The sequence below is a fragment of the Colias croceus genome, chromosome 15 (assembly GCF_905220415.1).
Source record: "Colias croceus chromosome 15, ilColCroc2.1".
NCBI lineage: Eukaryota > Metazoa > Arthropoda > Insecta > Lepidoptera > Pieridae > Colias > Colias croceus.
Window position 1 is genome coordinate 226,232 of NC_059551.1, and position 25,614 is coordinate 251,845.

Sequence of the window (25,614 nt, forward strand, 5' to 3'; positions counted from 1 at the left end):
AATTTGACGCGTCCTCCTTTGCAAAAATAATGAAGTAACTAACTAAGTAAAAGTAAAAAAATCAAAATTTAAATTTTAACAATTGAGTAGAAATTTAAACAATAAATTTTATTCAAGTATTTTGCTGTAAGTATTTTTTTTTTAATTTAATATGATTTTCTGATTGAAGAATTTTATGAAAAAAATTTTAAATTGTTTCGAACGACGATTTATTTTGCAGAACCGCTTACAATCCCACCATGAAAAAAAAGCCTGACGAACCAGAGGATGTCATGAATAAGCCACTACCTTCGATGAGTGAACCCACGGAGGTTCAAGATGCTGTAGCATCTACTTTAGCAACGCCATTCGCGCAGCCAATAATCACTGCTAGAAAAACGAAAGCCCAAAAACAACGTGAGTACAGACAGCGTATCAAAGCATCTATGACTCCTGCTCAGGCGGCTGCTGCGAGAAAATTGAAAAACGAAAGACAACGCAAAAACAGATTACGCCAAGCTGCTAAAGTTAGTAGCTGTAGCCAAGTGGCTATTGCCAGTAATTCTCTTGAAACGACAACTACATCTCCATCTCGTTCAGGGGAAGAGTCGAACAATGTCCAAACTAGAAGTGAACGACAACACGCGCAACAACAATCTACTACCACTGCAGATCAACCTGATGAGCGTGTCAATCTCACAAATGAGCCACTCTTTCCTGCAATTCCTGTTCCCATGGAGATTCAAGAAGCTGTTGCATCTACCTCTGCGACGCTATTTGCAAAACCAACAACTGCTGCTCCAAAAACAAGGGCACAAATACAACGTGAGTACAGACAGCGGATTGCTGCATCCAAAACTGCTGCACAGAGAGCAGCTGCAAGAGAAGCACGTAATCGAAGAGATCGAAACAACAGATTACGCCAAGCTGCTAACTTGGTTATTGCCAGTGGTTCTCTAGAAGCGACAACTACATCCTCATCTCGTTCAGGACAAAGGTTGGATTTCCAATTACCTCTTTCTCTATATACATACAAATCTATTAAACAGATGAAATTAAAATTTTCTTTTGAAAATTGCTACCATTCCATCAGTATTTTCTTAAAACGTTGTCACGTTCAACTATCGTCAGTAAACCGACTTTACAGGCAAGTAGTTAGGTTAGCTAAGTAATTGATAGACAGTATAAGCTACTGAGTTTATAGGTAGATAATATAATTATTAGCTATGTATCAATTCAAAGATAATTGGTAACATATTTTTTATTCAAGATTTCCACGTCCGGACCGTGAAGAAAGGGGAAAATGGATAAAATTTGTCCAAATTAATCGCAGTGAAAAGAACTGGTTACCATCCCATTATTCTCACGTATGTTCATTGCATTTTCGCGAAGAGGATATATATACCACAAAAGAGGGAAGGCGTTATCTGAAGAAATCTGCTGTTCCTTGTATTGATGTGAGTAAAAGTAATATAATTGCACGGTTTTGCAAAACAAAATATAACATTCTATTAGTTTCATAAATTTATTTTAGAAAAAAAAAAATATTTTAAGATAAATATTACTGACTTACAATAATTATTAAAATTTTCAAATAGGCAGAATATTTACAGTGTCGCTTGACAGTGCTTATCTATGACTCACTAGCCTATGACTATGGTCTGACTCATCGCGATCAATGACGTTATTACAATTGACTATAATCTTATTACTTTTTTTTAATAATAGTTGTGTTGTACTGTTTAGCTATAGGTTTAATGTAGGTTTGACGGCAGTGGTTTTCATACATTCATTTCATTTGTTTTTAGTTTTTTACTGTTCTGTACGTTACAATTACTGCAATTTTATCTATAAATTTTACGTAGTAAACATGGACCTTTGTCCATGGTAGTAGCAATTTTAGTATTTAGTATTATGTTGTGACAAGCATAATAAACTATATTTCCTCATGTTTTATTATTCCTTTATAAAACCATAACTGGTTACCTTGTGTGAAAAGTACAATTATTAAAAGTACATATTGAAGTGTCACGGTGAGCAATAAATACTTAAATAGCAATGTAGACTGTATATTATCACGTGTTCGGTATGGATTAACACTCGTGTGGCATGCGCAAGCTGAGCGTCGCGCGCCGGACGCCGCGCATGCATTTGCATGCTGACAGTCGGGCGCGAGTTGCTTGCGCGAGTGCACGCACACGAGCATGAACAGGCCGGAGAAATGGACCGACGACAAGACGTGCCAGTTCGTCTCTCTCTACAAGAAACACGAATGCCTCTGGAACGTCAAGCTGCCGGAATACAAGAACAAAAACAACAGGGACAGGGCGCTACAAGAGATCCAAGATGAAATGGCGATTCAGGGGTTCGGTGGGAACGAGATAAAGAATAAGATACGCAGTTTGCGCTCCACGTATTACTTGGAGAAGAAAAAAATAAACAAACTCAAGACGGAGGGCTGCTCGCTGTATAAGTCGTCGCTCAAGTGGTTCCACATCATGCAAGACATTATGGATACTCTTGCCAAACAGAAGTATACTAATGAAGTAAGTTAAGCATTATTAGGTCATGTGGATCATGTGCATTGTTATAATCATACCTCTTTGTATATTATGCTTTTATCCCACTTCAAAAAAAGGAGGAGTGCTACGGCGTTGATACATTCCTAAGTAGTAAATATGCATAAGTTTGTATGTATGTATTGACATACAGAGTTTAGCAAAAGACACAATTTTACACGACTGCGAAAGGACGGTTAACTATGTTTTCGAGTGTATGTACTGATGTAGGTAAAAAATAAAAAAGTATTTTTGGCAAACTATACCTACAAGAGATTTTTAAAAAGTTACTACGGCCGTCCGTCCCAGACCGCTGGAAGGATTTTGTTATCGAATTGTTGTAGTAACTTATGTCATAAGTCATAATCTACATAAATCAGCAGTACCTATTTTCATAATATTAATTCTTGTTTATTAATTCAATTTTGATTGGTTAATGAACGTATTAGTAATATTTTATCCTCATTTAGCTCTCACCGATGTATAATTTTAGTTTTAAGGGGACTAGAAGAGCTAAACGCGATTTTTATAATGCTTTAAAGTATATGATTATTATTTTACTCGATAGAAAAAAAATCACAAAGGTACCTCTAAAAAATTTTTTTGATGCTTAAAAACCATACTTAACTACATGCAATCATTCTGTTTTTTCGGCAAATAATTCTACAAGCAACATACTAGAATAATAGTGTTTTATTTTTTAGTCCAATCAATAGAAATCGTATAAATCCCAAATTCTTATTACTAAAAAAACTATGTATGTGTGCGTGTACGCCTGTGCACCGACACTCGACAGTTGCGGCCGAGGCCTGTTGCTAGACGGACGTGTCGCTTGTTTGTTTGTTTTTGTTGTAGAATCCATTTTACTTTCTTTAAAACTGATAAATTATTTGTAATTTTGTGATTTTTTGTAAATATTAAGTATGGGAAATAAAATAAAACCAGTCAAGAGGACTAAAAAACGTTCTTATAAATCAAACGCCAAGCATATGAACGATGTTAGAAGGTAAGAGCATTTTAGGGATAAATATCCCGCATATATATTTATGTTTGTTATTTCTAAGGCTGGTTGCAGAGCTTGACCGACCGTCAGTGCGTACCGTCGGTCCTGACGATAGGTACGCATCAACAATTGTATGACTATGACACTAATGCGCATGACAATACGCGTGCGTATGATCGGTCTAGCTATGAAAGGTTTTATGAATTTCCATACATATGACAAGCGCGACTGACGTACGCACTGACGGTCGGTCAAGCTCTGCAACCAGCCTAAAACGACGAATATATTGTACAAATTACAATTCATATCGAACGGGCAGTAGGAGCGCGCTAATTATTAAAGGAAATTGCTTTCTCCATACAACAGTCAACAGTTCAAGTTTGCTTGGATCTCGTGCGCGATAAGTTGAGTCTTGACCACAGGTTTTGACCTCGCAGGCCGCTACCCGCGCGCACCCCCGTTGATGCCGCGGCCGCGGTTGTATAGAATGACAGCTGTTTGACAGGTCTCAACTTATCGCGCACGCGTAGCAATTTTTTTAAAATTACCTTTATGAAGGTTTTCATATCAATATATTTACAGGAAAAAGAAAGTCGAAAATATCAACACGGAAATTACTTCACATACCTACGTAAGTACCTACACCCCTTATCTAGGCTGTAAATGTAATGCATTAAAATAATACTAAAGGTACCTAAGTAATATTTTGTAAAGATCGCAGCCTATTATGGCCGGGGAGTAGCTACAAAGTGATTTATCGGTAAATTGCGATGTTGGGTACCTCCCTCTTTTGTTAGTGTGTATGAGTGTTATGTAGGTAGGCATCAAAATCGGTTTAGTAGTTTTTGAGTTTTTGATTTAGGGAATGGTGTTTTGTCCTTGTGTATCCAGGTTAGGTAATTAGGTTACCGGACGCTCCGGTTGAAATCGATAATAAACTGTGATAAATAAAAAAATAATTAAATTAGATGCCGTGCAATTTTAACGTTCACATCAATTTTTTAATAGGTACAATTTCTATAATCTATAGATTTTAGTACCTATGTGTATTTTTTAAAGAAGAGTAATTATTATAGGAGTAAGTTGGTACTTGTATATTTTTTAAATTATAAAGTTTTATTTAGTAATGGACAACTGCCGATATTACTTATAGCATTATGATTGTTATGAAAAATATTAGCCACAAATCTAGTAGGCACTAGGTAGTAGGTACTTACTTAGTTTTGGTGTTAAATCGTAATTATAATAATAAATCACGCAAAATTTTCCTCAAATACTTTTTTCCCCACATTATAAAAAATATTCAACAACACCAGAAAAGTAGTTTGAACAGGTCGGTACCTGTGTTGGAAAATTTACAGCGTATTTTTTATTCTTAGTTATAGTACATTGCAGAATATGTAGTCCTTTAGACATTCAGCTATTTATTTTTATCGAAATTAATGTTTTATTTCAATTAAAACCTAAATTAAAAATACTTCTTATATGATATTTTCGCGCTCACGGTTGGAGACGGGGGCGGGGCGGGGTTCATCATTCCGCGCTCAAAAGCGCTCGCGGAAGGACGGTTTTATCGTTTTTTTTCCAAAAAATAAATACGAAATAGACAAAGATTGTATAGTGTTCGGGTATATGAGATGGGTCGTCGTTTCGAGATTAAAAGTAATTGATACTTTTTCGAACAGAAATAAAAGTAAGTACAAGTCTCATACTTTATTATGTGTAATGTAAATCTTTATATATAAAAATTGCGTGTGACGTTGTTTGTCCGCGATGGATTCTTAAACTGCTGAACCGATTTTAAATTTGATTTACACCCAGTGTGCGGTTTGATCTCACTTGAAAGATAGGATAGTTTACATCTCAGTTTATAGTCGCAATATTATTTTATTGCAAACTAGCTGACCCGACAGACGTTTTCCTGTCTGCGCAAATTGTCAAACCTGTGAAATTAATACCTAGCCGTAGTTTTCGTATTTTCCTAATTTTTAGGCAGGCATTTCTTGAGACATCCTTCTCCTGACAATAACGAACACATCAAAATAAGAATTATCGAAAACGGCTCAACCGTTCACGCTGCCGTGGCGGGAAAAAGGCAATTTTTCAATAATTAGAATTAATCTAACCTTAACAACGCGATGAGCAGAGAGGCAAAACGCAAACGTATTGAAAGAGCTTATCAGTCGGCAGACCAGATCGCAGCAAGAATTGCAGCTCAAAGACAGCAGAGGAACGTGCACATGCATCTCAAGAACAGCCTGATGTACGTTTGCGGCAGATTGTAAGAACAAGAGCGGCACGAGAACGAAATATAGCTACAGCATGAGTATAACGACAAAGTCGGCGAACCAGCCGGTTTTTAACACGGGCATCATATTTTGTTTATGGTTGATATTAATACTCTGCGTATTTAAGAGTTTAAAGTCTTACGAAAATTGCCTTTAAAAATATGAACACTTTAGAAAACTTAATAATTTTACGCGTTTTACGCGTTTGATCGTTCATATTTATAACTAAGACTGGACATCGTCTGTCGAATCAGCTAGTTATGTTAAAAAACGGACTTTGAAGTTGAACTGAAGCCCCGAAACTTTTATATTATTTCGTGATGTTCACAATTGTATTGTGTACTACATTGATCTGACTGTTTCATTATTTATTAGATGCCCCGTGTTATGCGGTTTGGATATAAACAAAAAACGTCTACAAAGGTTGCAATTAAAAAAAGGAATGAGACTATGTAAGTACATATTTTCATTTTGGTATTAAGAGCAAAAAAGCCTTTTGTTTCATATAAACGTAGTCCCCTGTTTACTCCCTGGATTGTGCCACTAGGACTAGAGCAATATATTTTTTACTATTATTCTATGGTAACTTTAGCTATGTTCCTACGTTTTCCTTTTTGTCATATCTTATTTATTAAAAAAGATATGAATCTTTCAAAACGTAAGAAATAGGACAGATTTTCCGTTATGTTCCGTCTTTCATAAAACTAATTTTTGAACGACTTATTACATTACAGATTCAACCATGGGTAATAAATACAAATACGGCGCTATTAAGCGAAAAAAAAAAATACTGGTTCATGGGTGAAAAATTTAGAACGACGGAAAATTGACGCAAATTATGTACTTTATTTTTGTCTTACTATTTTCACTTTTAATTTTATTTCTTGTAATTTTCTTATCTTATCTTAAATTTCCAAAAAAATGCTATTACGCAATATTTAAAAACTTATTTATTCAATTGCCACAAAAAACTACCGTCTACCGTCCGGCGCTTCAGACCCGTCTTCGCTACTCGACTGCACGATGACTCGTTCAAACACAAAAATACCTACTTTCGTCCTGCGTAATTTCATGTACGGGCTCTTAAGGGCCAACAAAACAAGTGAGGGAATTCAAAATTAGGTTTTCCTATTATCTATTGCTGTCGCGCTGTACCCGAACAACCGCGCTATCGTTGTGTGAGTGAAACTTTGTATGTGTGCGTGGGCGGCGGCGGCGAAGGCGTGCGCTGCGCCGCCGCGCTGAATGCAGTCGGCAAGTAGATATCGGCGGGGCGCAGCGTTTGGTTGAACTTGTTTCTTTAGTTTTACTGGATTTTGTATATACTTAGATTGTGCTTTGGATTTTGTGAGATTGCCGTATGAAGGAGGTCAATGGTGAGTAAATTTTTAATTTTTTTTTACTATTTTTAATCAACATATTACAGTTATATCTAAGGGTATGTCCTATACAGGGTGTAATCGTTAAGTGTGCACAAGCGATTGTTCCGTAACTATTGCAGATATCAAAAAACTTTAAGATAGTAAAAAGTAGGTACCTACCTATAATAAAGTAATGTATCAAATATTGTTGTTCCAGATAATTTAATTCGTTGAACCAACGATGGGTAAAAGAAAAGGAAATAAAAAGCGTTTATATTTATCCGCTAAACGAAAAAAAAACATAATTTTTCTAGAAAGCGTAAAATCCAAATCGCACCTCGTTCAATCTCCAGGTCCAGGTTGGTATTTTTCGTTGCTTTTTGTGACTACTGAGTGAGTTCAAGTAATACCTACGTAATGTAATATAGGAGTACTGTGGTTTTGTAAAACGTTGCGACAGTTACAATACAAGGGTGGAGGAGGGGTTTAATAAGCTGTTTCTTTTACTTCTACAGTGATGAAAATAAATGTACGGCTACACAAATGCGTGAAGAATAGTCGAGAAGCACTTGAATACAATGATAGCTAGCTCATCATCAGAGTCTACACTTTCTGATTTCTAACAATTGAGCTGATGCTTTTGATTGTGATAATAATTGCGATGAAGTCGTTCAGGATGGACAACTACAAGGCGCAGGATCGTGGATATATTTGTTTACTCAGATATCAAATATCAGGCATGAATACACGGACTGCACGTTTGCTGATTTTAAGTTCATTAGAGAACATCGACATGGTTTTATTAGCAAATATATATTTTAATGTAAAATGTGCAAACAAAATGAAGTTGTTTATAGTGAAGACCCAAAACTGAAACTATCTGTAAATGATGCTATTGTACAAGGAATTATATGTTCCGGAAATGGCTACTAAGCGACGTATGTGGTGCTATTAATATGCCAAATATGAGTTATCCAACCTACCAAAACAATGAACAAAATCTGGCACCGACAATTGAACAGTGTGCCCTAGATGAAAAGATCGCAGCAAGCGAGGAAGAAAAAGGCTAGCAATTTTGAATGGTAATGTAGATAAAGATTGCGTTCCTCTAATAACAGTGGTTGCAGATGGATATTGGGCTAAACGGTCTTACAAAAGTGGTTTTAGCTCAGCATCTGGCGCTGCTTGCATAGTTGGACTGAAATCTAAAAAAGTATTATTATATTTCGAAACTCATACTGCTGCATTTGTTCTAAAAGTGTAAAATTAAATAGGTATTGATATCCCTGAACACAGGTGCTTTAAAACTTGTAATGACAGCTTTTATAATAACAATTGTTTTACTTGCCCATTACAGAAAGATTTAAGTGTTAAAATCTATTCAAACCTATATAGGTGACTGAATGTCTGCTCTTTAAATCAGTTAATAAGCTTATTGACTAAGGGTGCCGGTCAATATCCTTATTTACTGATTTTATCAGATAAAACCAGTCAACAAGGATATTAACCGACGCCCTTAGTCAATAACCTTAATAACCGTCAATAAGGATATTGACTGGTTCAGGGTTTTGACTGTAACACGTATACAAAATTGCGCTGGACGAAAGTAGGTATTTTAACGTTTTAACAAGATCATCGTGTAGTCGAGTAGCAAAGGCTGCAGCGCTTAAAGTGGAAACATTGTAGGACCTTATTATCTCGTTATCGTCTATTCCACCAATTCCAATCTAGTATCGTGGGCTTCCTGACTACTACGAGCGCGAAAAACATACTTTAGTAATTTTATGTCTGACGGAGAAGCTCAACACGTCCTACTCCCTAAAGCGCGGAGCTCGGTCTGCCGTAAAAGCGTTTGCGCTCACTATTTAATCGAAAATTCTAGAGAACTTTAAATTATTGCATTACTTTCATAAAACATACAATATGTATTTTTTTTACAAATTTTTAAGCATAAATCTATCATTTATAAATATATATAAAATATTAAAATAAAACTAAAAAACTACTATGAACAATTAATTATTATTTATAAATATTCATAAGTACGGACATGACTAAAAATTATGTATACTCATCTTAGACTAACGCCATAATTTGTGTTTGTATATGTGTATATATACATAAAATACACCCATACATTATCTACTGAAATATAATTGTGTAAAAAATGTCATTCAATTTATCAAATAATTAATTCTGTAAGCGAAAATCAACACCCTGTGGGACAGAGGAGAGTGGGGAACAGAGTGCAGGCCGCAGTTGCGATAAGATGTAGATTATTTTATTTCTACCCACGATTGTATTGATGTAATAACTAATATGTATTATTGTTTATCATTATTATCGAATCTTTGTTATATGTCGACGGCGTTGGCGCGCGGTAAATCTCTAAAGAGATTATAATTTCGATTAAAGTTTAATTTAATTTATAATGAATTGTATTATTGTAGTAAATATAAATAAAAATTTAAGGACACGTTTACGAATCTGATAAAAATAAGCAGTTTTTTGATGCATTTTGCGGCAAAATAAAACAAAACTAAATTTAACTAATAATTACCATAGATAGATTACTCATTAACCTTAAAATGGTAGCAATTTTTTAGTCGAACATTTAGGTTATTAATATTGTAAAAAATAATTTCCATTACCTCTTCACACAAAATTGACAATATCATGCTGAATAAAGGAACATTTTTCTTTTATTTAATATAATAAATTTATTTTTCTTTTATTTAATGAAATAAAAAAATTTAAAACAAATCTTATTTTTTCACACATTTAGCTGTAACACGTGATACTTATTGCATTGAAATAAGGGTTTTAGAGTTTAGTCTGCGCTCGGCCGCCGCGGCCGTTGTGAGTGGACACTGTGACGCTTGTAAGCAACTCCTCGTTTACGAAAACATCGCTGCGCTGTACGAATTAACAAAATATTTGAACTAATAAACTTGATACTTCACGCATTCTGCACCGACAACCAAGGCACACCAAGGTAAGATTTTATTTATAGTTTTATTTTACTTATGGGATTATAAATTTCATATTTAGTTTCTGACTTGATGGAGATACCTGACATGTACTTCGAAGACTGCTACGGGGATTAAGGCTACGCGCAGACAGAGAGCGTTCTGCGTTCCGCGTTCTGCGTTCTGCGTTCGTCAGTTCTGCGTTCTGCGTTCTAGCGCACACAGGAGCACGTTCAAGACATTTGCGTTCTATTTCGCGACTCTCCGCACGTGAAACATATCTCTAGAAATCATCTTCCGAAGATGAAGCCTTGCTTTTGTGGAGTCTAGAGGAGTCAAAAAAAGTAGAAAATGTTGGGTACACCCTATCAACACGAAACGAGATGATATGGGAGAATTTAGTATTCTTATCCCTGAGCTGCTTCAAGATGAAGAGAGATTTTATATTTATTTTCGAATGTCAATAAATAGCTTCAATGAGTTACATGACTATGTAAAATCTGAAATAGAAAAACAAGATACCAGTTGGAGAAGACGGACCAGCCATAGCGAGAACGCGAGTTCTTTGTAATTCTGTACAGAGAACGCGAGAACGCAAGCGTTCCGAATAACCGCCGCGGTCTAACTGCGTTCTGTGTGCGCCGGCGCTATAGATCCTTCACATTACAGAGAACGCGGAACGCAGAACGCAGAACGCGGAACGCAGAACGCTCTCTGTCTGCGCGTACCCTAATAGACGATTAGAGCTAGGTGTGCCGAGTTTGGGCTCGTTTTGTTAGTTATGTTGAGACCTTACATCCGGACTTGATGGAGTGACCTGCAGGTGTACTACGAAGACTGCTACTGGGATTAATAGACGATTAGAGCTAGGTGTGCCGAGTTTGGGCTCGTTTTGTTAGTTACTTATGTTGAGAGTTTGAGACCTTACCTCCGGACTTGATGGAGTGACCTGCAGGTGTACTACGAAGACTGCTACTGGGATTAATAGACGATTAGAGCTAGGTGTGCCGAGTTTGGGCTCGTTTTGTTAGTTATGTTGAGAGTTTGAGACCTTACCTCCGAACTTGATGGCGTGACCTAAATGTTTACGTTGAAGACTACTACTGGAACTTATAAACGAGTAAAGTTAGCTGATAAGAGTGTGTAATTGTGTATAGTCTATAGCTCTTATAACACAATTTTTGTTTTAGATGCCAAGGCCGTTCGGGAAAAGCTCACGTAAGAAAATTCACGCTTGTAGACGTAACTTAGAGGAGAGAAATCGGTTAGTACTTGTACTTATATGATTATTAAAAATACATTCATAATTGTGAACATTTTTTGATGATGAATGATGTTTCAGTATATTGGAACCTAAAAAGTATTTACAGTCCTATCAGTAGTACAATATGTATGTGCCGAATAAACGTATTTTCTTTCTAGTTTTTGAAAACCCAAACAAAAAACCCAACAAAATTATATACTAACAAAACGTGCCCAAACTCGGCACACCTAGCTCTACTCGTATAATAGTTCCAGTAGCAGTCTTCGTAGTACGCTTTGGCAAGTACTTGCTTACCAATCAATCACTGTCCAATGAAATAACGTAAATGGTATCTAATTTTGTGACCATTCAACGTTACAAACGTTTTAAAAACAAATCATAAAAAAAACATGGAAATAAAAATAAACTCAATTATCAAGTCGTGTCAGTTTACTCATAATTTCGCCGCTTCTCGCATTTCGCTGTGTCTGTGTCTCAGTCTGTGACTCAATACCTAAAATTGATGCACAGTATTACCATATTTCCTAATAATATTGTAATACTGTGATTGATGCGCGTCAATTCGTAAACGCGTCCTTAATAATGTGTATTTTTTATTTTTTTTTTAAGAGAAGGCTCACTAAATTTTATGTGATTTTGCATTAATATTCTGAAACAGTCACACATACAACCAAAATGGACCTTAGTATATGATTTATTGGGTCATTTTTTTTCCATGTACAAGACAGTTACGTAATTGTAACATTTTCGCTGGATTCATTTTTATTCAAAAATTATGCCCTTTTTTAAGGATTATTACATTTTTTTAAAGATTTACTTGGACTTTATGTCTAAAATAAATGTTAACTGTAAGAAAATATAGTTTACTATCCAATCCCAAGATATTTTTTCTCTAGTTCAATTACTACTTTAGTTATAAACGAAATAAGAATTGAGACTTACGAGATTCAGTTTCAAGCTCTAACAGATCAAAGAGCGCACGCGATATTCAACTATATTACGGCTTTGTTAGCGTCTAGCATCGTAGCGGTCTAACCGGTCTCAGTGCCGCGCTGTACGCCATCGTGAGAGGGTCTGTATCGCACGCGGCCGCGTCCATTAGGTTTCTTACTTTGTAGTTATTTTAATAAAATTCATATTAGAACTCTATACAATGGGAAACAAACATAATAAAAGATATGTTCAGAAGCGAAAGAGAGTAGAACTTTTGAAAAATATTGCAAGAATCATGAGAGAAGCAAAGCAGTAAGTTTTATTATGTAGGTACTTAAATATTATTTCGACGAAACGTCTGATCTAAAGTTTAAAATTGTATGACACAGTCATGTCAATATTCATACAATTTTATACTTTAGACTATGCAGTATGCACCCGAGTTTTTTGATGATCTTGAGAAACGGGTCTAAATAATATGAAACCCGAATCTCCCCGTTCCGACCAAAATATTAAAATGTAAAGTACTTATCATTTATATTTTTCTGAATTATTTTATTTCTATCTGGCAACGTCGGACTCGCGTGCATCGCGAATTTTAGCGCCACGCCTAAAGCGTGGCTCTGATTGGTTGTCTAACCTTAGATCCTTTAAGTTTCCTACGTTTGTATTACCAAGAAAAAATGAGGCAACGAAAATGATCTGATTTATGTTTTAGTAGTTACTGAGCTGAGTTTGTTTCAAATAATGTAATAATGTAGATTTTATAAAACTGATAAATAAAGGGAAGTATTATGTCTCTCTCCATAATACACGGGTATCGCCGTAAGGATGATACCCGGTCCTTTGGAAGGATTACGTGGGGACACATGTCCAACACGCAGAGGCCCTTTAGATAATTTAATGTGTTGTGGGACACCAGCCGCAGCCTGCCCATGGCTGCACTATAGAGATACAGCCTTGGGCAGTCCGCGGCCAATGTAGGACTATTGCAGAAAAATGGAAATGAATAAAACTGGGTTATGGAAGGGGGTGTTAGATGGACTGGTATATTGGGTCTATGGGGACTATGGACGTCTGCCTTTTCAATATTAAAAATTGAAAATTATGGCAGACGGTGACTCGCCAGTTCGGTCGATGGGCTCCCAAAAAGGTTACCGATAATGGCAACAAGGGGGCAACATCAGCTGAACGGCTAGGGGTGTAGAGAGGTGCGGCACTGGTTTCACCATCGCGGGCCCGCGGGCCTGGAGCGGGTTTCCCCGCTATTACGCCATTAGACACTTCCACCCCCGAGCATATAGCTCTAGCGGCTCCACTCTGGACGGCCAACAAAGGCAAGCCAGAGGTAGGGGATCCTGAACCTCGTCATTGTTCACTCCGAACTGTCACCGGGACAGCCCAGAGGTGAGGACAGGGACTTCCCCGGGAGCGCTCGGTTCCCGCGGGGTCGCTACTCCCCGACACCTCGCCACAAGGTGCCCTGCGGGGTGACTGACTGCACGGTTGGGATATCTATTGTAGATATGCCAACCGGGGGCGATGGGGTCGTCACATCCCTACGCCTTGAAGTATTATTATTATTATTTTTTTAATTTAATAAAATAAAACACAAGCCGCATAAAATAAAAGGCACATAAGGTAAAGGTACTTTTAGTTATTTTTGTTTTATTTCGTATTTTTTTCCGAGTTATTATAAAAGAACCGGGTAGAACCGGTTTACCCGGTTCTGAGCTCGATCTGGAACCGGGTTTCAGAAACTAGGAACCGGACTCGGTACTGTACGGTATGGTACTTTAGACTATGGTAATACGGTCCTGTTTTCAATGGAGCCAGTAAATTCCTCGAAAATGTTTTCGTTCTGTTTCGGTCTAAACATCAAGTACCTTTACCGCAAATACGCAACAATGACCACAATCGTGGACATACATACCAACATTCAGATACCTCTATGATGATCTGATAAAGATTTTAGTGAAAACGTTCTTTATCAAAACTACTGCTAATAATATTGCATTCACCTGCAACCATGAACCGATTTCATTATTTTGAGACGATTTAATTATTATAAATAAATATTGTGTAACAATATTATAATCGGGGTGCATGGGGCGGAGCTTGCGTAAAAATTATTTTAGAATGCCCGCTCTTAACTCTGTTGTTACTGGAAATTCGACGCCATATACGCATAAAATTTTAGCATAGTAAGGCTATTTTAACGTATATTTTCTTTGAATTTTTGATTAAAAGTACTTAAAATTCCTCGACCACATTTTGGGATGTCTCAGAGTCTTTATTGTCGTATATTTTTATTTTATAAGAAAACTTCTTTTAAATTCCGTGTAAACTGCAAAGACACGAACGTCCCGCATCGAAAGAATTGAAACACGCATCATCAGGTTATTATCTATACAAACTGGACACTGAAAATCAATAAATTGTCTCGAACTTATTTTAGATATTAAATAAATCTTTAAGATATTATAACACATTGTTACTAATTTAGTTTTTTTTTAAACGAGTTCCTAAAGAATTACAGAAACAAGTCAAAATCACTCTAAAATCGATACGGCCTCTTAATTAATTGATGATTATTGATTAGTAAATTAGGAATTTTAAAATTATTATTAGCAATAGGAAAATAAATTAGAATTAATTAAGTATTTTTTTCTTGTATTTCGTTGTATTATACATAAATATGACTCATGTCTTATTTTTTCTGTTAACAGAAAAAGCAGCTTGGGTATCTCGTTAGATCACGATAAGAAGTATGGAATTCCAATAATTGTAAGTTTAATCAAAGTTAATTCATTGTTATTTATTGGAAAGAATTTCCTTATCGCGCGTTACGTTGCCTGGGGGCTTGGCACAGATCACAGAAACTAAAGGGAGATAGATATGGTTAGGGGGCGGAGCCTAATATGCCCAAAAAAAGAACACATGCTCATCAGTACTGTTTGTTGCATTCAATTCAGTTGACGTTCGACCGTCGCGTCGGCCGGTTATTGACAATGCCGTGTTGTTCCGTTAAAGTTTGTAAAAACCGAAGTGCAACCAGCAACTTTAAGTCAAATGGAATCACATACCATCGGTAAGTACTGAAAATTATACGATTTTCTTACTAAAATTTCATAAACAATATTACGTAGAGTGATTTATTGGTTTCTGATCTTTTATTTTATGTGACAGAACCACAGTCACAATAATTTATGTAAATAGTTTACAATGCTTCTTCTGTACGTGACTCTATTCAAACGCGGAGTTCGAATACCGCAGTGTATAATGAATATACTAAAGCTAACAAAAATACGTTCGATCGTGTAGTACGGCCGCTGCTAGCGGTCGTTAGTCCTTTTCACCTATGTAATTCCTGTGACACGTCATTGTGTTCCGAATTAGGCGCGCCGCACACCAGACATACATTTGTATCTCGATAATTGTGGCGCCACATTTGAAACGCGACACATTTATCGCCCCCATATATTATTTGTACGCGAGCACGCACACCGAGGAAACATTTGTAGCGGGCGCACTTTGTAGCGAGACGTTGTCCGCGACGTTGTACGTTGTACACGAATTCAAGATGGAACACGTTCGTTAGACGCGCCGCACATCAGCGCCACATGCTACATGCATCGAACATTTACGTCGCCACAATCAATGCACTACAATTCAGCTTGCTACAAATGTATTGTATATGCACACATCGGAAGCACAGTTGTAGCGTGGCACCGCTTTGAGAATGTCGACATCATCGTCTGATGACGACGATTTCTTGGTGTGGCGCCACAAATAACGAACGTGTTCCATCTTGAATTCGTGTAGCGCGGACAACGTCTCGCCACAAAGTGCGCCCGCTACAAATGTTTCCTCGGTGTGCGTGCTCGCGTACAAATATATGGGGGCGATAAATGTGTCGCGTTTCAAATGTGGCGCCACAATTATCGAGATACAAATGTATGCCTGGTGTGCGGCGCGCCTTACGTTTTTTTATGTTTAAAAAGCAAAAATAATTTTAATGCATAATATTTTTATTTAAAGGCGGCATTATTACCTACCAAAAATATAAAAATGAAACATCGTATTGTTTAGTTTAATATAACGAATAATAAAAAAAATAATACGGTCTACGAAATTCGTGTACATGAAATGGGACGTTGAAAAATTATAGAGTTGAAAAATCATATACTACCTAATCGACGCCCATCTTGTGCTCGATTGTCAATCGCGTCAATCGTCTGTACGAGTCCGTCAGCTTTGTAAGTACAAGTTGCATTTTTATACTGATACTTTACGTGGTATTCTGTTATTATTACTAATTGTTAATGTTCACTTTTTGTCGCTGTTGTTTGCTAAGATTTCTTAGTTAATTGTTGGCGATATGCCGAAGTAACTAATTTTGGTCCTTTATTCAAATCGATTTCATTTCCATTTATAATTGTATCGATTATCGGAAACAATTGATACGATTTCAGTAAAGGCAATCTCTACACGTGTCAACAATCGATATGTCACAGGAATCATCTTAGGTGAAAAGGACTATAGTTGAGGATGCGCCTCGAGTGTGTCCATGTCGATAAGATACAGATTTTTTTTATACATATATAATATTCATACAGGTGTCCCAAGGCAAAGTGTAACCTCGAAAGGATACAGTAGACCTAAAACGTAACATACTGAAAATTTTTATTTTTTATTTTTACTAAACAAATATAAGATTTTTAATATTTATTTCTTTTAAAATAGTGGTCCAATTTTGATTAAATAAAAAAGTGCACCCGGACTACTAGGTGGTAATGATACCATAACTAATTGCCCGCAAAAAAGTCTGTATCGAGACAAAATTGTTGCTATTTATAAGAAAAATACATTTTGTTACCTGCCTTTTTAAAAGCATCTAATTTATTATTTATTTATAACGCGTTTATTATTTATTTATAACCTACTTTCAGATTTCCTCGAGACCCTGCGATAAAAGAAAAATGGATTGATAGCACAAACAGAGGACCAAATTGGTGGCCGCTAGAGCGGAGTACGATATGTTCGGCTCATTTTGAAGAGAAATGTTTTAAGCCCGACAGGACCAGTCGAAGACTGCATGAATGGGCCGTTCCGACATTAAGATTGCGGGTTGTATTTGCAGTAAGTATCCAAACGATTTAAATACTCGAAATATACATACATATATTGCTAATGAGATATTTATTTTGTGTTAATAACATATTTTCTTTTTTTTATATTCTTTAAAAAATAAATAAATATGCATATCATACCTACTTTGGTACACCTTATATAGCACACACATGGTTTAAAGGAAAAAGGTACTTTTCCTAACACCCTGTATAATTATCCACTAATGTTTACTTATTTTAAAATAAATAGATTTAAATAAAAAAGCCTATTATTCTTTGTTCCAAACAATATGACACATCAAAAAAAGTTAAACTAGGTATGTTTTTAACAAACCTCTTGTATTTTTTTTTATTATATATACATATACATATTTTGTATATGTATATCATAATGTAATTGCCGTCTACTATTATTATCTGATTGTATTACATGGATTATAAAAGTGCGAACGAGAAGTCGCTCTCAAATTTTTATGTGATGACACGCACACAACGCGGAGTATTGTTTTTATTTTGTTTACTGTTGTGTGCGTAAATTTTTAATGAGACACCAGTGTGCCTAGTGCGAGTTTTCATCGAGTACGAAACGTTACTATCGCGTCTGCGTCACAGCGAAAGGAGAATGGCAAACTCCCATAGGACTCTGGGCCTGATCGTTACACTGATGATTTATGGGTGATTAAATAGATAAAAATATACAGACTCTATGAATATAATAATTAAAGATCTTTTCTATGGGATAGCAGAGATATTGCGATATTGATTAAGATCAATTTTGAATATAACGTTACTAAGGCCCTTCTGCCATTAGGTACGATACTTCTAGAATACGATATTCGCGTAGAATACTAGGTACTTAGATATTTGCTGGCTACCCGATGCTCGCATATTATGCGACTGAAAAATGACTAAATTCATCATTACTGTGCCTCGTTTTTGTGGACCGACGTTATAATAATAATAATTCATTTAGGTATTTATTGCAACAGTTACGTCGTTATGTCGAGCAATCAGCAATTCCAGTGACGAAGAAGCTCTTGCAGTTTTTCTTTTTTATAGAAATAGAAGACGCCAACGTAAGAGTAAGAAGTACTGGATTCATCCATATATTGAAAGAAACATAAATTGTAGAGTTTTTGTAGCCGAACGAGAACTACAACATGATGATTAGATATTTTTATCTTTCTAACGAAGAGATACGCGCGAGAGTCGAGACGCGATGCAAAAGCGACCGACCGCGACACGGTGAGTAGTGCTTATACTAGTCGCGGACGTGTAGGATACCAGTAGCGTAGTGTAGTGTACTCCGCGGCGACTAGTCTCCGAGACTTGCAGGATACTTGAATCGCCTATGCGTATCGTAATGGGAGAAGGGCCTAAAACTTCACTCAAATGTCAAACAACAAACATAAACAAATCACTCATAACTGACACAATTATGATTAATAATTTGACATTTTATTAATGGCCAGCTACCTAAATAAAAATGTTAAAATTATTATTGATTAAGTAAAACATGTTTATATTTTATAGAATGATCTAAATAAATTAAGATATGTGTTAAAAATAAGTTAAGTTTTGCTTCTGATTTATAAAGCATTTGAATTCAATAAAATTAAAAATAAAATATAGACATTCATTCGTATTAATCGATATATTCGACTTTTTTACTCCTGACAACACTGACAATCTCTGCTTGATAAGACCGGTAGTCATAGAAATCTAAATAACAATGCCGGTAGTGAACACGTATTATCTTTTTTTTCAAAGATTTGTTTTCCCATAGAATCAGAAGTAAATATTTTACCAAGAATTACTAAAAATAACATAATGAATTTTAAATATATTATGATTTCTGTAACAGTTAGGCCCAGTTTCGCCATTCTCCTTTGTATGGGGAATCAAAGCTTCCCCATACGTCCGCTAGGGGCGCTGTTCGATTTCCCATACTAATTAGGCACACAGGTTTCGTACTCAGCGCAAGCGATTGGTATCTCTCTAGATCTCTATGGGGCTAGGCGAGCGTCACAAAAAGTCCTCACGACACTTGCTATAGTGCGTAGCGCTCTTAGAGCGGGCAGACCTTAGAGTATGTATTAGCAAGTTACAGAGCGCGCGCACGCGAGTATAAGTAGCGGAACGAAAGTCTAGCGTTCTGCGCTGACCGTTACTACAGAAGTCAAAAATAAGGTATCGCGGGAGTGCCTGAGGAATGGGGGGCTCTCCAGTCCCCCGCACCGATACTTCGCCCCGCGCACTTCCAGTGAGCAGCGATCTAGGTTGTATTGTTAAAGCCACAGAACATAATATAAAGAGAGGTTAGAAAGGCATTGTAGGCGGGGCAGACGCGCCAAGGATATGAGCACTGCTTACATCTACGCGATCGCGCTGTTTAGTCACTCGCTATCTGCAACGGAGAGAAGTACATACTGCGAACGCTGCGACAAAATTATGAGAAAATGCCTTCATGTGCGGTAGTTACTTGCCGTGCAAGAAGCCAAGTGCTTAACTTAAATAAAGGAAGCATTTCTTTTCATCGGTAAGTAAAAAAACAACGATATTTTAGTATAAGTCTTTCAAAATGTCCTTCAAACAATTCATTACCCAAAAATATACATTGCGGGCTGTATTCGCTCGTCATTTTCAACACGTCAATTAGAACGCGTAATGTAGTGCGTAGCAACGCGGTATTAGCTCTAGTGCTGGGCGTAGTAAAAGATGATATCGATAGATTTTTTCGAAGTTATTTAAGACAAGTGATAACTGCGTTAAAAACAACCGACTTCAAACTTGCACTTGCAAAATTTACAAATACCTACAGACAAAAATGCTCATAAAATAAAAACTACTGGGCCTATCCGAATAAAATTATAATAATATATAATATAATATATATAATAAATTTATGGGACCAATTCGACACCATCCCGCGTCGAACAAAAAAAGAATCACGTAAATCGGTTCAGAAACCTCGGAGTAATCGGTGTACATACATAAAAAAAATATACCGGCCGAATTGATAACCTCCTCCTTTTTTTTTTGAAGTCGGTTAATAAAAACAATATCCTTATATAATGTAATTGTGGCCAGATAAATTTAATATTTTATGCATTGAAATATAGTTTAAAAGAACATTGACGCATTTTACACGTCGTAACACTGTTAAATTATTCGTTTCAGTTAAGTTTGGGGCAAAATATTTTTGTTACAAGTTTGTTTCTGTTTATATTATTTTTAGAATATTTATTTTTTTCGACGTCGTTTTCTAGGCTTTTGACGCTCTGCCTTCCCCGTAAGGGAAAAAGGTGTAACTATAATAATATGTACATATGTATATACTATATACATATTGTACAATTGTTAAATAGCTTGATAGATGTCGCTGTACGCAAATTGGCGTTGATTACACGGTTGCTCAAATTGGTAGTGAAGCGACACTTTACACCAGGGTTTCTAGGTTAAAATATTAAATACCACGTATCTGTGAAATTTTAGGATTTCACATTTTCATATTTTATTGTACTTTTATCTGTGGAGCACAATAAAGGATTTTTGTTTGTTTGTTTTATTCTAATAGAATTTAATGAATTTCAGTTTCCCGAAAGATTCATTTATACGAGCAAAGTGGATCGCTGCAACAGGCAGAGTTGACTGGATTCCAACTAAATATAGTACTATATGCTCTGCACATTTCACTGAAAATGATTATGATATAAAAGCGTCTGGGAAGAAATATTTATTAGACGATGCAATACCACATGAAAAAATCGTAAAAATACAGTTTCTCGTGAGTAGCACGTTTGTTCAATTATTAATACATAACTAAATACTCAAGACATTTATTTTTTCCGCAATGGACTGGTTTGGTAGCAATTAAAATCTGTTGAGAGAGCCGAGCTGGGTTTCAATGTATCACAAATTTGCATTTGGGCGAAATTTTATTTATACATGTAAACCCGCTTCTTCTGATTTTTGAAACCATTTAATTACATTGGTTTACGTCAACCAAATCAAAAACTAATGATTAAACAAATTTAAACAAATTGAGGTCTTTTATTGGTATTTTTTTCAAACTTCTGCGTTGAGCCGTTTTCGAGATCTGGGAAATCCCAAAACGTTACCGCAGCAAAATCTTAAATAACTAAAGAACTATACCACACACAAATTTTGCTATTTATAAACATTTACTACGCAACAAAAGCTATCTATTCATGTATTTGGTTCCGTGCTGAAACTAATTTTTGAAAGACGATTTTGCCTGGGTAACGTTTCAAACGTTACTCCAGCAAAATTTGTTTTTCTTAAATAACTTAAAAACTACAATTCAAACAAATTTTGCTATTAGTAAACAAATTGCTCCTCATGATACACTAATTATTTGTTTAAGTCTCATCTCTCTAAAGCAAAACATTTTGCCTGGGTAACGCACACTGATATAATTGATACGAAAACACGTAAGCGCGATCTTATCGAATTGGCGAATAATGACGACGATCAGAGAACCTCTCTTTATAATTTATATGTTCTGTGGTTAAAGCTGTTAGTTTTTGTTAAGTTTTGTAAATAATTATTATTTATTATTTGTTTGTATTGCTGTAGCATTATGTTTGTCTTTTTTAAGCTATTGCATAGCTTCTATCGCGGGCCTTGAGCGCGGGGACCGAATCGAGAAATTCCGTAACAAAAAACCTCACGCTCCCCACTCCGACGGGCACGGAGGTGTGGCTTGAAGGCATACTATGCAATAGCTTTACCGCGGCAGTCCCCGAGTGCCACATGTATTTTTTGTTAAGTTTGAGCTTTAGTTATTGCCTGTTTGTGATTTTAAACAGTGAATATTCCTAGAAGAAAAACTGTTGTGATAAGACAGGCACGGAAAATTGTGTATGACGTGCACTCTTTTTGAAAAAATAATGTAGTGAATTCAAATGATATCATTAAATTATTTAATAGGTATATTTTATCAGTTTTTTCAAGAAAATTACGAATGATTCATAAATATATGTGTTTTATTTCAGTTACCATAAACCAAATTTATTATTAAGTTTATATTTTAAATAATAATTAAAAATAAAACAAAATGTTTATATCCATAACTTGGTTTTATTATCATTCCTTCACTTATTTCATGTATCATTTAATTCTTAAATATTGTTCATTTATTTGATTATCGTTTCAATCGATTCGGGTGTGCCACATCACACATGTGACGATGTGACACCTCGGATATTATTTTTAATTGAAACTTTGGCGCGTTGAGACTTGAGAGTAAAATTTCATGGTCGTGTCATGGCAATACCGTCACGTCATGGAGTAAGGCTACGATTTTTGAATATTTTCAAAGAAGTTTCACTTCTGACACGTGTTCTCGGCACACACGCTCTTTTTTTATCAGGTTCTCACTGGTTTTGTTTAATTTGCAGGATAAATTCGCAGTCGAATTTCAGCTAAAAGAGGAGAAAACAGTCAACTTTGAGCAGTTCACCCTGAATCCAAGAATTTTACTGTTCGAATGCTGTGAATGATCTGGCAATAAATAAATAAGTCGGTCATGTGCGAGTCGGAGTCGCGACAATTCCGCACCAACAATTTTTCGCGCGTTTTATTTTCTTTAAATAACCCTTTTTATTCGCAATATTATTATTATATTATAATAAATATCTTGTTTTATTCTAATGATAGCCTCCATTATATCAATGTACATATATAATTCCTTATCCTGCGTCTGCCAGATTTACAAATAAAAAGATGTAAATACTGTGTACAAAGGTTTATCGAAACTCTGGAGAGACGAAGAAAAAAAATTGTCTCGGTCTGGCAGGACAAAGAAGGCTGATCACCTTCTTGTCCCTAAAGGAAATCGATCAGTGAAACAGATGTATGAATAATGCATCTGCCCCTTACCCCACTAGGGGACACGGGACTTCAGTCACTCTATATAATATAATCTTTATGAAAATAGTTTTTTTAAATATACCCATTAAATATTTTAAATATACCTATTAGTAGTTTTTTTTTAATGTACCCATTAAACCAAATCTCATAAATATTTTGTCAAATAGTATTTCTACTAACCATTATTATTTTTTCCAGGCATCCTCAACAAGCAACCAGCCAACCAGCCAACAACAAACTGATGAAGAAACGGTAAGAACAATGTAATTTGAAAGAGCAACAAACATTCATCATCATGTGAGCAAAATTAACAATGCTTTATGTTTCCAGTTGACCCAAGTGAAGATTGAAGTAGAAAGTGATGATGCTGCGTCCACCGGCTCCGGACCGGATGAGATAAAAACCGAAATCTGTTTCAGTGATCACGAGATCACGGCACCCAGTACTTCTGCAGCAGAACCTCCTGCCAAGCGGCAGAAGACCCAAATCGATGATCTAAACGCAAAGATTGACGAATTAAAAGAAATCATACTTAATAACAATGACAACGATGAATGTCTCGTCTTCGGGAAGTACATAGGGTTCCAACTGCAGAAGATGACGTATGAAACCAGGACGCTCTGCCAGTTGAACATACAGAAGTTGTGCTCTGAGGCGCTTCTCAACCAAATACGAGAAGGGACCAGCATAACAGTGGACGTGGTTCAAAATATGAACAATTAAAACGCATAACATTTGACGGTTCAAGTCTGAATTTTAGTGGAAAGTGTTTTTGTGTAATGAGGGAATTCCAGGTTCTACTGCATTCCCGGACAATGTGGAAGGAACTATAGCTTATAAGTGGACTTTATTTAATTTTTCATTAAATGCGACATATTTCGTCTATGGAGGGTTATACGGCTGTATAACTACCAAAATAATTTTCACCGGAATGGACGCTATGTGATTTGCCAAGTTCCTTTTGTCAAAATATTTTTAAAATATTATTTTATGTATAAATTGTACTACCTAGTTACCTACTTGATTATTGATTGTTTTGCCAGATTTTTTTCATTTCGAAATTTTCGGGATAACCTTTTATATCGACTTAGAATGTAAGAAACGTCTCATTTTTTTAATAATTTGCAATGTGTTATAATTATTATTATAGCATATATATGTTAAACTATGATGCTATACTCTAGGTGTTTCAATTGATTTCTGATGTTGTAATATTCTTTATTTCTTTTCATTTCATTATCATTTTAACTGACTGATTACAATAAAATAAAGAGGACTTAAGAGGGCTTATTCAATTTAACGCAAGTCAAAATCTCCGCGATCTATTACGATAGATCGCGGCTTGCGCTATCCTTTTACTATGGACAGCATAGGTCCACAGGAGAGCGCCGAGCAACATGTCCTCTCTCTGAAAAGGCTCGCTGCCGACTGATTTTAATCAATCGGGATCTTCGCACACGCGGCCTCCGTGAGGAGGCCGCGTGGGGAACGCTGTCCGGGGCGGGAAGCCCCCTGCAGCGGGTATGCAGCGCCGCCCGTCAACACGGGCGGGAATTTGGGAGGGCGTGAAAGCCCTTTTTTTTTTTTTTTTTTTTTTTTTTTTTTTTTTTTTTTTTTTTTATTTTTTAGACTTTGATTCCGCGTCGCACGAATCAATCGACCTCTTTCTTTTACGAGCCCGGCCATGAGTTGAAACATGACCGGGGACGGAGGGGGACTGGGACGAAGCGACACGAGAAGGTGGGGAAGGAGGCGCCAATTGCGCGTGGGAGTATAGGTGGGGAAGTGGGCTGGGTACTTGTGTACCGACAGAAGGGATTTGTATTGGTGTAGGGGTAGGGGGCGGCGCTGCTGGGCGCGCCGGAGTAACTTTGGAGAGCGGGACTTGCGGGGGTGGCGTGGGAGTGATGGAATGCACTATGAGTGCATGCAGGAAGGAAAGGAGGGATGGCGCGTTATGCGCCGGACGATTTGGAAGTGCATGAAGTGCGTGGGAGGAGGGTGGCGCAGAAGGCGCGGTCTGTGGAGCCGACATTGCACAGAGCAATTCCGGTGGATAGGAGGGCGTTGTATACACCTCAGGAGGGGGGGGGTGATAGCAAGTCGCGCGGAAAAGGGCGACGCGACTCGGGAGGAGCGCGCATCGGTGCAATCTCACGGAGATGAGGATAAGTGGATGCATCCGCGCGCGCGAACATATTTTGGGATAGGCGTAGGATAAAATCGTCGAGT

General features: G+C 36.6%; 2 protein-coding genes across 6 annotated transcripts in view; both read left to right on the plus strand.

The window, feature by feature from the left end:
- Positions 1 to 25,614, plus strand: part of LOC123697670 (THAP domain-containing protein 11-like) — a 75,918-nt gene that overhangs the window by 29,578 nt on the left and 20,726 nt on the right. The window lies entirely within an intron of this gene.
- On the plus strand, positions 403 to 24,610 carry LOC123697668. Of its 5 annotated transcripts, none has more exons than XM_045644169.1 (6): positions 403 to 976; positions 1,250 to 1,436; positions 11,349 to 11,422; positions 15,085 to 15,142; positions 23,581 to 23,634; positions 23,713 to 24,610. In XM_045644169.1, exons 1-6 carry the CDS (start codon positions 426 to 428, stop codon positions 24,103 to 24,105), a joined length of 1,317 nt encoding a protein of 438 aa, XP_045500125.1. In that variant the 5' UTR covers positions 403 to 425; the 3' UTR covers positions 24,106 to 24,610. The 5 variants fall into 5 exon arrangements, with proteins under 5 accessions (XP_045500125.1, XP_045500126.1, XP_045500127.1 ...); XM_045644174.1 differs by lacking the exons at positions 403 to 976; positions 1,250 to 1,436 and adding exons at positions 2,506 to 2,525; positions 4,123 to 4,171; XM_045644173.1 differs by lacking the exons at positions 403 to 976; positions 1,250 to 1,436 and adding exons at positions 3,397 to 3,543; positions 4,123 to 4,171.